Raw genomic sequence first — 14,997 nt, forward strand, 5'->3', positions numbered from 1 at the left:
TTCTAAAGTTTAACTTGGCGCCATTAAAGGCATTCGTATGCAAAATCTGAGACCAATTTGTTGTCGTATGTAAAAGCTATTGCCGTTTTACTTTCAAAAACAGCATCTCAGGAAATAATTCGTGCGGGGCCCCCCCTTTTATACAGCGAAATTTGATGTCCATCTGGCACACCTTCAAGGTATAAGCTACCTACTGCAAAAAATTCCAGGACGGACGGACAAAACGCATACATGGCACATTTTTTTTAATTCTTAAAAAATGCGCTAAAAAACTGAAGAGCGCCTCATGCGTAATAAATCCCATATGAAGCGGGCAATTATCGCTCAATTACAGTGATAATTTCCCTCTATGTGAAAGATCCCGGCAATAATTTCTTATAGGCCCCGTGTCTATAGTAACAAGGGAAAATAATTTCAACGAGTGCTTTCTGTGCTAATGAGGTTTATGCTAATTTGAAATAAATCAAAGATTCTAGAAATATTGTGCCGAATTAGACTCGTTCTTTAAAATAAACCTGATAATTTTTTATGCAAGCAAGTGTTAAGTAAAAGACTGCATTTGGTTATTTCCATATTTTGTTTCAAGCACGAGCCCTTGGTCAAAATATGAAAATAGCTCATGTAGTTTTTAGACAACATGCTTTCAAAAAATGTATTATTATGATGCACTTGCGTGTAATTCTTACTTGCGAAAATTTTAGATTTTCCAACGCATGCATTTGTTTCTAAAACATTTACCTACTACCTACTACAAAACGCTTATTGTTTACTGAAGAACAATATGAATTAAATTATTTTTCATTCGAGGCGGCAATTACAAAATACGAATAGTAAAAATATAACGCGATAATAATGCCATCTTTCATATAGTGGCTGAACTACGAAACAGTACGGACTGATAAAATTTTACAATTAATGGACATGGGTGTGTGTCTGCGCTTCATTGTATTTTGTATCTCGCAATTCCAACAATTACGACAAAATGGTGCAATATATCAACAAACAAAGTATATTAGGTTCAACACTGAACCTTCTAGATCAATATCAGCTAATATGAAACTGTAATTTTGTTAAATAAAAGCAGGATTGTTGGAATGGCGATGGTCTGTTTTTGATGCGTTCCGGCGGTCTTAACGAGATGCAGTAGTACATTTTCTCATGAAAAGACGACGCTGGTAATGTAGGATCATCGCTTCCGCTGTATCGAAAAGCATCGCAGTAAATCCCGCTAAATATACATTAGGTATCGGAGCAATTTTTGTTAGGTTTTAAACAAAATATTGGCCCGTATGAATAAAAGTAAGCAAATGCTTATACTTGCAAAATTCAAAGTAAATACTCGTAACTGCCCCTTCATACTGGTCTGTTTAGCGTGGTTTAGCAGCGCTGCACTGCGTCCTGTCCTTCTGCTTAGAAGCGCTGCTAATTCGGCCAGTGTGAAGGAGCACTTTAACTCTAACGGCCGGTTGCAAGAAAGCGAATTATAATCGAAATCCAAGATTATTTGCCAAATCTGAGATTAAACAAAAATTTTGGTTGCATGATCAAGTATTGGATTAAACTAATCTTGATTATTCTAATCTAAGTTTATTCCTATTATAATCCCTGATTACGTTGGTTTTGGGTTGCATGAACCTGTAATCCTACATTTGTCATTGATTAAATCAAAATTATTCTAATTCGTCAAATCGGACGATTAAACTGGAATTATAACGACAGAACGTAGAAATGTCAGATACATCATTATCAAGTCTGGAAAGCGACAATGATGAATTGGTTTTGCCTAGGCCAAGAGTTTTTAGAGACAGGGCAAATCCAATGGAAAATTACGATGATCTTGACTTCAAACAGCGCTTTCGATTTTCAAAGACCACAGTAGGGGAAATGTTGGACCTTGTTGGGGAGAATTTAAAAAGATCAACTCTCCGAAGTATGGCCATACCACCCATTCTTCAGTTATTGATTGATTACACTGCGATATTATGCAACTGGATCTTTCCAACAGGTAAGGTTCAATTTCTCCAATTAACCTTATTACCAACGTTCATAAGCAAAATGATCTATTAATTACAGACGGTTGGGGATACTTTCAATATTCACAAAAGTAGTGTGTGCAGAATAATTCAAAATGTTACGCATTACATCGCACTCATGCGACCAGATTGGATAGGGATGTCGAACACAGCTGAAGAGCAAAACCTGGCAATTTCAGGATTTTACCAAATCGCTGGTTTCCCAGGTGTTCTCGGTGCGATCGACTGCACACACATCAAAATTCAGTCGCCTGGAGGAGAATATGCTGAGCGGTTCAGAAACAGAAAAGGTTACTTTTCTGTTAATGTACAAGCCGTGTGTAATGCGAAACTAAAAATTCAAAACATAATCGCACGATGGCCTGGCTCAGTACATGACAGCACCATATTTAACGATAGCGCGTTGAAGGTGGATTTTGAAAGCGGACTGTATGGTAATGGATATCTTCTTGGTGATAATGGTTACCCTTGCAAACGTTACATATTAACGCCTTATTTAAACCCTGCAAGTCCAAGCCAAAGGGCGTACAACCGGGCCCAAATTGCAACTAGAAATCCCGTAGAACGTTTGTTTGGGGTAATTAAAAGAAGATTTCCATGCCTAAGTATTGGGTTTCGATGCAGACTTGAGAGGGCGTTAGCGATAGTTGTAGCTTGTTGTGTTTTGCACAATATAGCTATTGCCCAAGGTGACATAATAGAAGATTTTAATGTTGACCTACCCGAAGAGCTAGAGGCGCCAATTGTTGATGTAGATGATGACTCTTCGGTGAGAACAGCACTAGTGAATACGGTGTTTGCTGTATGAGTGAAGAATTCAAGAATTATAGACAATTCCAATTTTAATTATCATAAAATAATTACAAAACTAAGGAGTATCGTTAATTTTCTCTTAATTTTTTCAGTTTTTCTTTTTTTATTAACATTGTAATGGCATGTTCCCGCCTTGCTGCGTTTCACAAAAAATTTGCATGTTTAATTTTTTTTTTTAAATAAACGACTTTTAAGGTTTCCGCATTCACAACATTCTTTTTTAGTTTTCTGTTTTTTTTCAATCCAGAACGACGAACCAATACATTTGAATCTGACGCCCTATCTGCTACGACGGTATTTGCGGCCATTGTCTCATCTTCAGCTATTTCCTTCGCCATCACATTTTCTGTTATTGTTATATCTTCCTCCGGCAGATCTTCTATCATTTCTAGCACATCTTGTTGGGTTCTATCTGGAAGATTAATGACAAAATTAATTAATTAATTTACAATGTCATTTTTCTGCAGCGAATTATGAACTGTGTTTTTGCTTTGCTTTGCTTAGTCCAGTCATTCTAGGATATATTTGGAAATTTTGTTGGGACGTTATTACCGACACAATCATCAGAGACCTTCAACCACACATTCCCGAAAAAATTAGAACTTGTACACGAATTATTTTTTCTATTAGGCCTTTTAGGCATAGAATGGCTGGACTATAAACCCGCGTTGCTTGCGTTGGTTCGGCGCTACTCTGCCGTACTGCAAAACGTCTCGTATGGAGGGGCCCTTGAAAATGATCATACCGTGATAGAGAGCATTATCATCATAAATGTTTTGGTGTGGAGTTATTTGCTCCTCACATATCGCCAACAATCTTGCCCCAGTTTCCGTTAATCGGGAAGCATATGTGCCACCTCCTGTCCTTACAAGTTCTTTCTAAAAATAAGTAAGATACGTTAAAATAGGTATATGGCACTATTGTGTATCTGTATATCAAGAAATACAGTACCTTATCATGAGTCCGATCTTTCTTTGCTTTCAAGTAGTCTTCTTTCTAAAGTATATCATAAATTACCTTGAAATTTGCTTAAGTTGATTAGATTCAACGTACATTTATCTCCGCCACATATTTCCTTAACTTCTGTTTTAAATTTTTATAGAGGTTTTTTAACTGTTCTCCAGTACGTTCGCCAGAAAGGAACCGCGCGTTGAAAATTTCGGCAATTTTTTTCCAATCATCATTTTTTTTCTCGCATGATGGCCCATTTGTTACTTTATTTTCTACTATTGTTGAAAAACTGAAATGTATAGGTATATTATTTTCTTATGATCAGTTATACATAAAGAAATTATACAATAAAATTACAATATCTATACTAATTATACTTACTAACCTTTTGATCGTTTCTAATAGAAACTCTTTCTCTACCTCTGTGTAATTTTTGCACTTCTCCTTCCTCATTTTTGTTGATGTGATCCGTAACCGTGATCAACAGATTTAACACTACGCTATCACCTCACAAACGTCAAATTAGTATTGTGTCAAAATAGGGGTGAATTCACAATGACCTGGCGTGGGATTATAATAATTCTAGAATTTCAAAATCTAAGATTCGATTACGTACGAGAAACCCGATCGTGTACTAATCTCGGCTTATATGTAATTCAGGATTTCCTAATTCATGTATATTCCAACCGTCTTGCAACCGGCCGTAATGTAGGTACTCTAATATTCTCAATATAAAGGTGAAATGAAGATTGAGAATAAGTTCTTCGCGGAGATAAAACGTCTATTTTTACGTAGTACATATGATAATAGGTCAAAGACATGCACAACTAATGCGCTCGATTCTTTGAAATTTCTTAATTCCATAGAATGTAGGAACAGTTTTTTCCTTCACCTAAATTCTAAAAGGCTCCAAAATTATCCACCCATTAACTATTATGAATAACTTTCCCATTATATACCATAAGAAAATTCGATCTTTCTTTAATAAATCTGTTGCGTCCCCAAACTAGAATAAAATATCCTTACTTTTTTCCTTTAATGAAAATACCCTGTACATAACCGTTTTGCCTTGCCTGTATATATTCCTATTTGTTACGTGTGCGCGCATGAGCCGCAGAAGCGCAATATGTGTACTCGTCGCGCAGAATTCGTCCGATTCTTCGCTTAGAAGCCATCGACTCAACTACGTTGAGAAGTCGCCGTTAATCAATGGCCGATTAGCCTTCGTCGTTCGCATATAGATCTCGATCGATCCCCAACGGGTCAAGATGTCGCCGTGCAGTTCGCAACATGTTATTAACAAGCAGAACGTCAAAGCACCGCACATCAATTAGAAGATTTCGTTGTAACAAAATCGACACGCAATCTTCGCCATTGCAACATCGCCTTCGTTGTTAATGGACTTCGAAACAACACGTAAGTTCCTTTGTTTACATTATCCCTTCGTAACTTTACCATATTCTAGTAGCCGTCTCACCGTTTTCGAATAATAAATGTTTAAAATTACCCCTGCAAATTCAATTGTTGACATAAAAACTTGAATATCGGCGAAGCCCTTGGAGCAAAGGGTCAACTATGGGGTATCGTTGTACTCCAAATTCGACGTAGAAACCGAAAACGTAGAAAAAAATAGGGGGTCCCTATTTTAAATTACAAAGTTTATGGCTACTTCCGGAAGTGGCGCCATCTTGAAAATATTTTAGTTCAATTCATCATGTGCCAAAACCCGTAAAGAACTTATCAGTTTATCTTCATTTTTAAACTGACGCTCGTCAAATATATATATATATATATATATATATATATATATATATATATGAACTTTCTTAAATTTAAAAATAAGTATTTAAAAAAAATATCATATTGCATAAAAATTGTAAATATATAAACCTAAAAACATATACAGGGTGGTGCACGGTAAGTAGGAACATAGGGATTTAACATGGGAAATTAGATTTATGCAAAATCCTGCTCTCCTGTACAATTTACAGAAAAAACTGTAGAGTTTAAAGTTGTTCAGAATTAAAAGATGCATACAAAACTGTTTTTACATGTTTTATTAAGCTTTTGGTAAGCTTTTGATAAGTTTCAACATTTCTGTAGCAATAGCCATGACTTTTGTTGTTTTATGAATTGCCATTAATAACAGAAGTTGAAATGTTGAAATTTATTTTTAAATTTGCGGATATACGAACAGTTTAATAAAACATGTAAAAAAAGTTTTGTATGCACCTTTTAATTCTAAACAACTTTAAACTCTACAGTTTTCTCTGTAAAATGTACAGGAGGCCAGGATTTTGCATAAAACTAATTTCTCATGTTAAATCCCTATGTTCCTACCATGGAGGTACAATAAGTAGGGAGACGACACGACAGTTACCGCGCGACAGCAGATTAGCCATATTGGTGTGACACAAATGTCATCTAGGTATTGTCAGTAGCTGGCAGCTATTATTAGTTAATTGGTGCTTGACGATTAAGTATTTCCAAGTGTTATTGTTATTGGCGTGTCGTCCATGTTGGTATGACCATAGTAGTCCAGGAAATAGAGACTGAAAATGGACCATTTCCTGCAAAACGAGAAGTAGTTCCAATTTTTTTTGCATGTCATGAAAGACTATCTGGTGGTTAAGAATCCAAGTTTTCGACCCCCCACCTCTTGTGCTTCCCCCGTACCACCCTTAAAACCAAAGAAATTTGGTTGGTTTTTTAGTTTTTCAATCATATCTTTTTATAAGTTCATTTTACAAAAAAATATTGTTATCAGAAATTGTAGACTATAAAATTCTACATAACTTTGATATACACTACTTTTTTGTGAAATGTTTATTAACAGCGATATAGAGCTTCAGAGTTGCTTATATTTTTAAGAACTCTAAAATTTGTATGTAGATGTTTTAACCAAAATTTTATACTTTATCTCTATAATTAAGAGTTTTATGAGAAAATATCTTCAACTTATCGTGGCATAAATACCTTTACGCTGCACCCTTACCAAAGGGGATGCATAATAATTCAACTTTCAACCCTTGCTAGTGGGGATATTTGAATCACTGTGAGATTGTAGGGCTTTCTAATATACGTTTGAAACAAAAAATTATTTTCACTTCAGTTCAGCTTCATCCTTCATCCCCCCCCCCTCCCCCCAACCACGGTAGGAATAGATATTTAAGAGGAATAGAAAATATTATGTAATAAGCGTTGTATTCTCTGACTAACTTCACAATCGCCACAAGAGCGTTTAAATATCTATTCTTTCCGCGCGGGGGGGAGAGGGGGAGGGGGGTTAAACTGAACTGAAGTGAGACAATTTTTTCATTTCAAAAGTATATTAGAAAGGGCTATAATCTCACAGTAATTCAAATATCCTCACTAGCAAGGGTTGCAAGTTTCATTATTATGCATCCCCTTTGGTAAGGGTGCAGGGTAGAGGGATTTATACCACGATAAATTCAAGTTTTTTCTCATAAAACTCTTAATTATAGTGTAAAAGTATGAAATTTGATTAAAACACCTACATAGAAATTTCAGAATTCTTAAAAATATAACCAACTCTCAAGCTCTATATCTTTTTTAATAAAAATTTCACAAAAAAATAGTGTATATCAAAGTTGTGTAGAATTTTATGCTCTACAATTTATGATGACAATATTTTTTCCTAAAGTGGACTATTAAAAAGATATGATTGAAAATCTAAGAAACCAACCAAATTTCAGGGGTTTTGGGGGTGGTACGGGGGAAGCACAAGGGGTGGGAGGTCGAAAACTTAGATTCTTAACCACCAGATGACTGCCTACGACATGCAAAAGAAATTGGAACTACTTCTCATTTTGCATGCTAAAACCCTCTATTCCCTGGACTATAGGCTCCGCCTACTGATACTAGTTCATAATGTACGTCACAAGCCTGGTGTCGTCTCCCCTTATCTTTTACTTCCATGGTTCCTACTTACCGTGCACCACCCTGTATGTACTCATAATGGGAACGCTACGTGGTACAATTTAATAAATGAACATAAAACTAGGAATTATCATGTAATAAGGGAAATGATTCAGCCTTGTTTGGGACAGGAATTAAAAAACACTTGGAAGTAATTTCATTTATGGGCCACCTAATCAAATCAACCAATTGATCTTTTACCAAAGAAATGTTTAAGTTTTTTGAATCGTAAGGATAATCATAATATACAGTATATGAGCTATATTTTCTACCATAAATAAACAAAGAATTATCACAACAGCTTTGCAAAATGTTGTGTATTTCTACTACAATCCCATTTTTCAATAAGCAATAACAATATGAGCCTTACGATAAGTATTTATCTCAAACAAATAGTTATAGTATTTCAGTTTCTTATATTGTTTATATAGACGATGATCACCGTACGGAATAGGTCCAGCATCTCCCTGTACAATTTCCAATTGATCTTTTGTGCACACAGTATCTTGAGAAATTTGTTCGTAGTTGTCGAAATGGGTTAAAGTCAGGAGATGTTGCTTTTTTAATTGCTTTTTGAAACTCGATGCGCGAGTATATTGTTGAGGACAGTTATCTTGTTTACATATGTACTGATTTGGTTGACTATGGCAATATTTCAATTGGTCAATAAGTAGATCAGGGTTTTCCAAACTAGATGCGCACATGTAACATATAAACATATTTCCATTCTTTCTATTTTGTAAAAGCAGATATTAATGTTAACAAATGCGGACAACTGTTGTCATGTGGTGTTTCAATTTCAAAAAAAAAATTTTGAACGAATGTCCACACTAATTCACATTCTTTTGGATATTGAAAATTAAAACAATGAAACGTTTTAAAACAAAAGTCAACAGATTTGAAAACATTGTCAAACTTGTGAATCATTGCTTCAAACCAAACAAAATATTCTAAATTAATCCCTATCATTTTCAATAATAATAATAAAAGGTTGTACCTTAAGTCCCACTAAGGCATACTTTTCATTCCTTTCTGCCACTTTTCGTTGAATATCGGATACCGAACTGATGGCGAGGATTTGACTATATTGCGAATCAATGATGCTGGGCTTCCAAATGCCACCACCCGTTTTCTTTATTCGACAATTGGGCTTTACCATACAGTGCAGCAGTTTCACCAGTATGTAATCTCGCTTATCTAAAGAATTGGATTTTTATTTTTAGTTAACTTGTACTCGCAGTTCATACCTTCACTAATCGAACCATTTTTTTAATGTATTAAATTCTTCTAACCCTTTCTTGTCTTTAATATTTCTCCCATAAATTTCAAAAGCTGCTTCTACAAATGCTGCCCATTTAGAGATCTTGTTTCCTTTGCCAGAAAACATGGCACAAAAGTCATGTTCCACCTACAGTTTACAAGATTTAATATTTTAATATTAACGTGACTATAATAAATTATACCAGCAGGTGCTCTTTGGTTCCATGTTTGTACAAAGGCCAGTCTTCTATAGTTTTTGAAAATGCAGTTGTTTGGCACTCTTTTGTTCTAAAATACGTAGTGATCTGCCATTTTTCAAAGATTGTGTCCCAGTCACTTTCTTTATTGTACTTTAGCCACGATTTTATATTCTCGTGCTCATCTGAAGGCTTCTGAGTAATGGGCGTTGATGCTGGCAAGCAATCTAAATCAGTATAAACAGAAAATAAGCATTTATCTTATAAGTTAAAATACATACCCGATCATAATTTGTGGATTTTTTGACAAAATATTATTTAATGATTTTAATATACCAAAGTTGCACATTTCTCCATTTTCTAATTGCTTTAAATTTGTAGAACGAGGAGTCTTTAATAGTGATCTACTGTTTAGTGGAAGGTTTTTATGGTAATGGCTAAGAATTTGAAGCAGATCATCAACAGAATTATGGCGTATTTGATTTTTTATGGCCCAAATCCTCAATTATGCTTGCAAGGAAGGAAGAATATTAGAACAGATATCTGTGGTATTTGGAATATTCTGACAGTTTATATTGTCATCTATACTTGTGCACGTATCAATAGGACATATTTGAGATATACCTTGATCTACATTAATATTAAATTTATTCCCACATGAAATACTTCTTAAACTACTAGTCGGTTCGCTAGCTTGAGGTTTTTCAAACTGATGAACTTTCTGAAGAGTCTTATTTACAGATTCTCTAACTCTGCGATATATTTGTGGTTTACTTGTAATTTGCATTTTTTTATAAATAAGTTTATGGGACATGATGAATGATATTGTCTAATTTGTTACAAAATTACCATGAATAAGAACCAGATATACAGAGTGGCCCAACGAGAAGTATACAAAGGGCTTTTAGGGTGTTAAATTTAGAAATTTCGAAAAATCCTCGAACACGTCAATTTTGTATTCGAGGGGAACAACTTTAGGAATACAAATATACACTACAAGAAGAATGAAATAAGTATAATCATCTTACAAAAGTATTCAAATTTTGAGGTAATTTAAGATAAGTTTCCACCTGGGATAAAGATTCCTCAGTGTTCATGAAATCCTAAAACTGGAAGTGTAAACAAATGGACTAGGTACTACATTGAGTTATATGTACAGGGTGGCCAAATAAGAATGCGAGGTACTGTATCTGGGAACGTGTCCATCGTAGAGGCTTGCGGTAAAAAAGTTATTACTAAAACGGCCACGAGAAAAACCTGGAAAATATGTTTAAGTTTCTGAAATGGCCGCTAGGGGGCGTAACTGCAATCTGGAATCTAAAAAAGTGATGTTTCTGAGAATTCCACTATATTAACCTAAGAAAAAAATGTCAGGTCTTTGAAGACGACGATAATCTGAACCTTTTTTGTTTGACAATTTTTCCTGTATGTCTAAAAATGAAGTGATGGGGGTATTCAAAGATTTCCGTAAAGAACACCCTGTAACTTCGAAACGGTAAGCTTGGGTTAATTGAAGAGTTATTCTTCGGCTATAAATATTATAATATTTGAAGTTTTGTTAGTTTCACATATCGCCGCTTGAGGGCTTTTTTCGACGTTCCTACAGAAATGGTTAATTTTCTCCAAAAAAATTAAATGCGTTGGTTTGATTTTTTTAAATGAAAAAGTAGCTAAATGATGCCTAAACAAGCTCGCGAAAACCGCATCTCGATATCTTGTTCCTAACCTAAAATTTAGGCCAAAGAAAATTTTATACCCTCAAAATTTGATTTTTTTAAGCTAACTTTTCCGGAATTATTTTTATTATATAATTTGTGGCCCTCAGGTGGATCGATTTAAAAAAGGAAGCTTTTAATGCCGCCGTAAATTCTCGAAATGCTGACCATCACGATATATATCTATCTATCTATGTCATGCGGCAATATTATAATATTTGTAGCTGAAGAATAGCTCTTTTGAACTAACCCGAGTTTGTTTAAATCGGCTCAGCCGTTTCGAAGATACAGGATGTTCTTCACGGAAACCTTTGAATACCCACCACCACTTCATTTTTAGAGATACAGGAAAAATTGTCAAACAAAAAAGGTTCAGATTATCGTCGTCTTCAAAGACCTGACATTTTTTCTTAGGTTAATATAGTGGAATTCTCAGAAACATCACTTTTTTAGATTCCAGATTGCAGTTACGCCCCCTAGCGGCCATTTCAGAAACTTAATACAGAAACTTGATACGCAAGAACAAATTGTGCAACTTCTATTCAATGCAACTAGAGACTAGGACTTAATTAAGAAATATCTCATTATTATAATGACTAATAAAAATAAATTCCACAACAATGTTTATTAACAACCTCCATTTGAAATCAAGATCAGTTACATGTTATAGTTATTCACTATTCACAGCTCTTTCTTGCTACTCAACGCTTCCAATATTTGAACAAAAATACTGTTTAAATTCTTCCCGAATGTCCCTTGCATTCTGAGTCGATTTATTACCACCTTGTCTACTGATTTTATTTATGTCTTCTTTAGTACAATCATTTGCATTCAAGTCAGTGTATAAATTTCCATTTTCTGTAGCCAGATAATTATGTAGGGCCACACATGCAAGAGTAAATGTTTCAACTTTGGTGACTCGAAGATGTATAGGATTAAGCAAAACTCTAAATCTATTAGCTAAGATGCCAAAGGCATTTTCAATAATCCTCCGAGCTCTAGACAACCGGTAATTGAATATTCGTTCGTCATGAGATAAACCCCTAAATGGATATGGTTTCATAATTGCATCTTTGAGTGGGAACGCATCGTCTGCAACAATTACATACGGTACTGGTCGTATTCTTCCTGGTAATGCTGTTGCAGGTGGAAAATTGAGACGGATCACTTTCCAGAAAACTCACATTTATTAGGAGATTCTGCGTATCCCTTATGCAACCGCTTACTAACACCATTTAGAGATAATGGCCATTTGACTCGGAAACAAGTGTTTTATAACATTTGCCATGCAAGTACCAGATCTGCTATCGAAAGAGCATTCGGTATATTAAAGGCAAGATGGAGGCGCTTAAATTATTTAGAGCTGCATAATGTCAGTAATTACCCCATCATTATTTCAGCTTCTTGCATGTTGCATAATTTTTGTCAAAGACAAGGTGAGGAAATGGCATTCTCTGAAGGAAAAGATTTGTCAATAGAGGAGGTAAATGTGTTTAATGGAATGGATAACAAAGAAGCAGTAAACAAGCGAAATAATACAGCGTGTTTCAAAATGAATAGAGGGGTTTCAACATGTTATAATATTTGATAGATGAAACTTACAGCCACAAGTGATATATCAAATGAAAGAGAAACTCAAACAGTTTTTGTTTGTTGGCATCAGTGCGTATGTTTCCGCCGCAATCCGCTAGAAAGCGCTAATGACAGGGCTTGTTTCGCATGGCCTCCACGGTCACCCGACCTAACCCCGTGTGATTTTTATCTTTGGGGGTTTATTAAAGACCGTGTGTATGTGCCTCCACTGCCAGCCGACCTTCCCGATTTAAGAAACAGGATTGAAACAGCTGTTGCAGCAATTACTAATGAGACACTCATCAAAGTTTGGGAAGAACTAGCATACCGTCTTGACGTATGCCAAGTGACGAATGGTGCTCACATTGAACACTTGTAGGCTATAATGTAAAACTGTTTGAGTTTCTCTTTCATTTGATATAACAATTGTGGCTGTAAGTTTGATGTATTAAATATTATAACATGTTAAAACCCCTCTATTCATTTTGAAACACGCTGTATAATGAATGCTGTTGAAAAATGACATTTTTCTTTTGTTTTTAAAATAACGAATTTACCTACAGTATTTTTTTTACTTTCTGTATTTGATAACCTAAGAGCCAGTTTGTTATCATATTCGTTCACGTTCAAGTTGTACAGAGAATGAGAATTGGTATTACCCCAGTTATTGACGTAAAGTTGTGCCTTCAGCCTTCAATTTAATTTCGTTTTGTTTTGTGTTTTCGTTAATAAATTTCGCCTAATTCATATTCGTTTTTTTGTCACCTATTTATAATTACAGTCCATTAAGCTTCCCTGACAAATGCTTTGCAGCAAAGATAATTTTACTTATGTATTTTAGATTTATTCCTAGAGGAATTTAACATAATGTAACATTGAACATAAATGAAATAGAACATTTTAAGGCACAAAGGGTTAGTCCTTTTTAGTGATATGATTAACTAATGTTTCCAAGAGATTCTTAAATCTTTTTTTTTTCCAGCAACTCTTCCTCATGTTGTTGCTGCGATTTTAAACACTCTTCAGCAAGTCGACTACTGATTCAGTATTTTTACGTTTTGGGGTACTTCTTCCAGACCCTTCGCCTTCCGATTCTGGTGTGTTTGGTTCCCGTAATTGTATAACTTCTTCAGTGTGGTCTGCTACACCATTATTTATTAATAAAGGGGGAACAATGGCAGGATTGTCATTTAATAACTCATCCATCAAGTCATAGTAAGGCCAATTTTTCCTGTTAGTCCCTGTTTCCTTATGATGGTCTTTGATATACTTGTAAGTTTGCAGCTATAACGCTCCCAATTTTCCACGGCTACTGGAATCGGGGTGGAAAATTGAGAGTTCACAAGTGCTGGTTCGGGTAGCTCAATTCGCAGCAGGGTTCGGTAGTAAAACCAGTTGAAAGCGGAGATCGCTTAATACATATATTGTTTCCAATAATAAAACAAAATAAAATTAAAATAATGTACACAAAAGCACGCCTCTGTGGACTGCCTCCGCACGTCACTGGCTCGGACTGAAGTGGAACGGTCAGTGCGACACTTCCAGTGGATGCTGGACACGGTGTGTTTCCTCTTAGGTTTGTTATATTCCTTTAACAATCGGAAGTATAATTAACACAAATAAATTCAGAGTAATTAAGTGATTGTTTAAACAATAGGTGAGTGACCTTATTGATTATTATTTAATGTAATACTATGGGGGAATTCTACCTAGACAGAATTCCAAAAAAAAATGAAACGGGTTCTAAACAAAATTGACTGGACGTAATAAAATGAAAAGGGGTTCTTTAATTAACTCAACAAAAGTATCTGGATGTGGATTATTATTAAACAGGATGGTTTTCAGGACTTAGGTACAAAGTACCGCCCTAAGTTACCAAGAGTTCGGGGAAGGTTTAGAATAACAGGTGTGAAAGTTGACCAGGTACACAGTACCAGCCGTGAGCTTCGGGAAGTAGTTATCGGGAGTTAGACCGTAGGTGCAAAGCACCGGCCTAAGCTTCTGGATCAGGTAAGAGATAACAGGGTTCGAAATTTAGGCCTTTGGTACAAAGCACCGGCCTAAGCTTCAGGGAGAGCAGGAGATCTGGAGGGTGGTTCTGGTAGAAGGTTTTGAGCTATAGGAAGGTGATCTCAATTAGTTCTCTCACAGACGGGACACTCGCTTTTATATTCAACGGCCGGTTACGTTTGGGGAATATTTGGAAATGGTAATCGGGAAGGGATTAACGGGAAGTGGTATTTGATACGATCGGAAAGGTAGGTGGCGACATCTCACGGAACTTCAGGAAAATAGTTTTCATCATTGCTTCCTAAAATGATTATAAAAAGTATCATAGTTGGATTCCTTACATATCACCCCTCCTTCGGAATCCGGTACCTTGGTGTCCTCTATTACCTTGGTTGGAAGCGGAGTTTTCGGTGGCTGGGTACCTCTGGATATGTAGATCTTAGGTATATTGTGGTCCTGGTTAAACCTCCTGGGCGCCCACGGATAAATTTTCCTTTTGGCTTGTCG

At 35.6% G+C, this 14,997-nt stretch overlaps 1 protein-coding gene and 1 long non-coding RNA gene across 2 annotated transcripts; both read left to right on the forward strand.

Moving 5' to 3' along the window:
• The first annotated feature begins 2,172 nt into the window (after window positions 1-2,172).
• On the forward strand, window positions 2,173-2,841 carry LOC116181813 (putative nuclease HARBI1). The gene has a single exon (XM_031502239.1). It carries the CDS (start codon window positions 2,173-2,175, stop codon window positions 2,839-2,841), a length of 669 nt encoding a protein of 222 aa, XP_031358099.1.
• A 10,930-nt stretch (window positions 2,842-13,771) lies between these two features.
• Window positions 13,772-14,809, forward strand: LOC116181812. The gene is made up of 2 exons (XR_004147345.1): window positions 13,772-14,137; window positions 14,326-14,809. It is a non-coding gene; the product is annotated as an uncharacterized LOC116181812 (long non-coding RNA).
• Window positions 14,810-14,997: the final 188 nt, after the last annotated feature.

This window comes from Photinus pyralis, unplaced genomic scaffold (genome assembly GCF_008802855.1).
Source record: "Photinus pyralis isolate 1611_PpyrPB1 unplaced genomic scaffold, Ppyr1.3 Ppyr1.4_unclustered_Scaffold2330, whole genome shotgun sequence".
NCBI classification, from domain to species: Eukaryota; Metazoa; Arthropoda; class Insecta; order Coleoptera; family Lampyridae; genus Photinus; species Photinus pyralis.

Coding starts and splice junctions, on each gene's coding strand:
- LOC116181813 (XM_031502239.1), top strand. CDS start 2,173: ATGTCGAACACAGCTGAAGAGCAAAACCTGGCAATTTCAGGATTTTAC.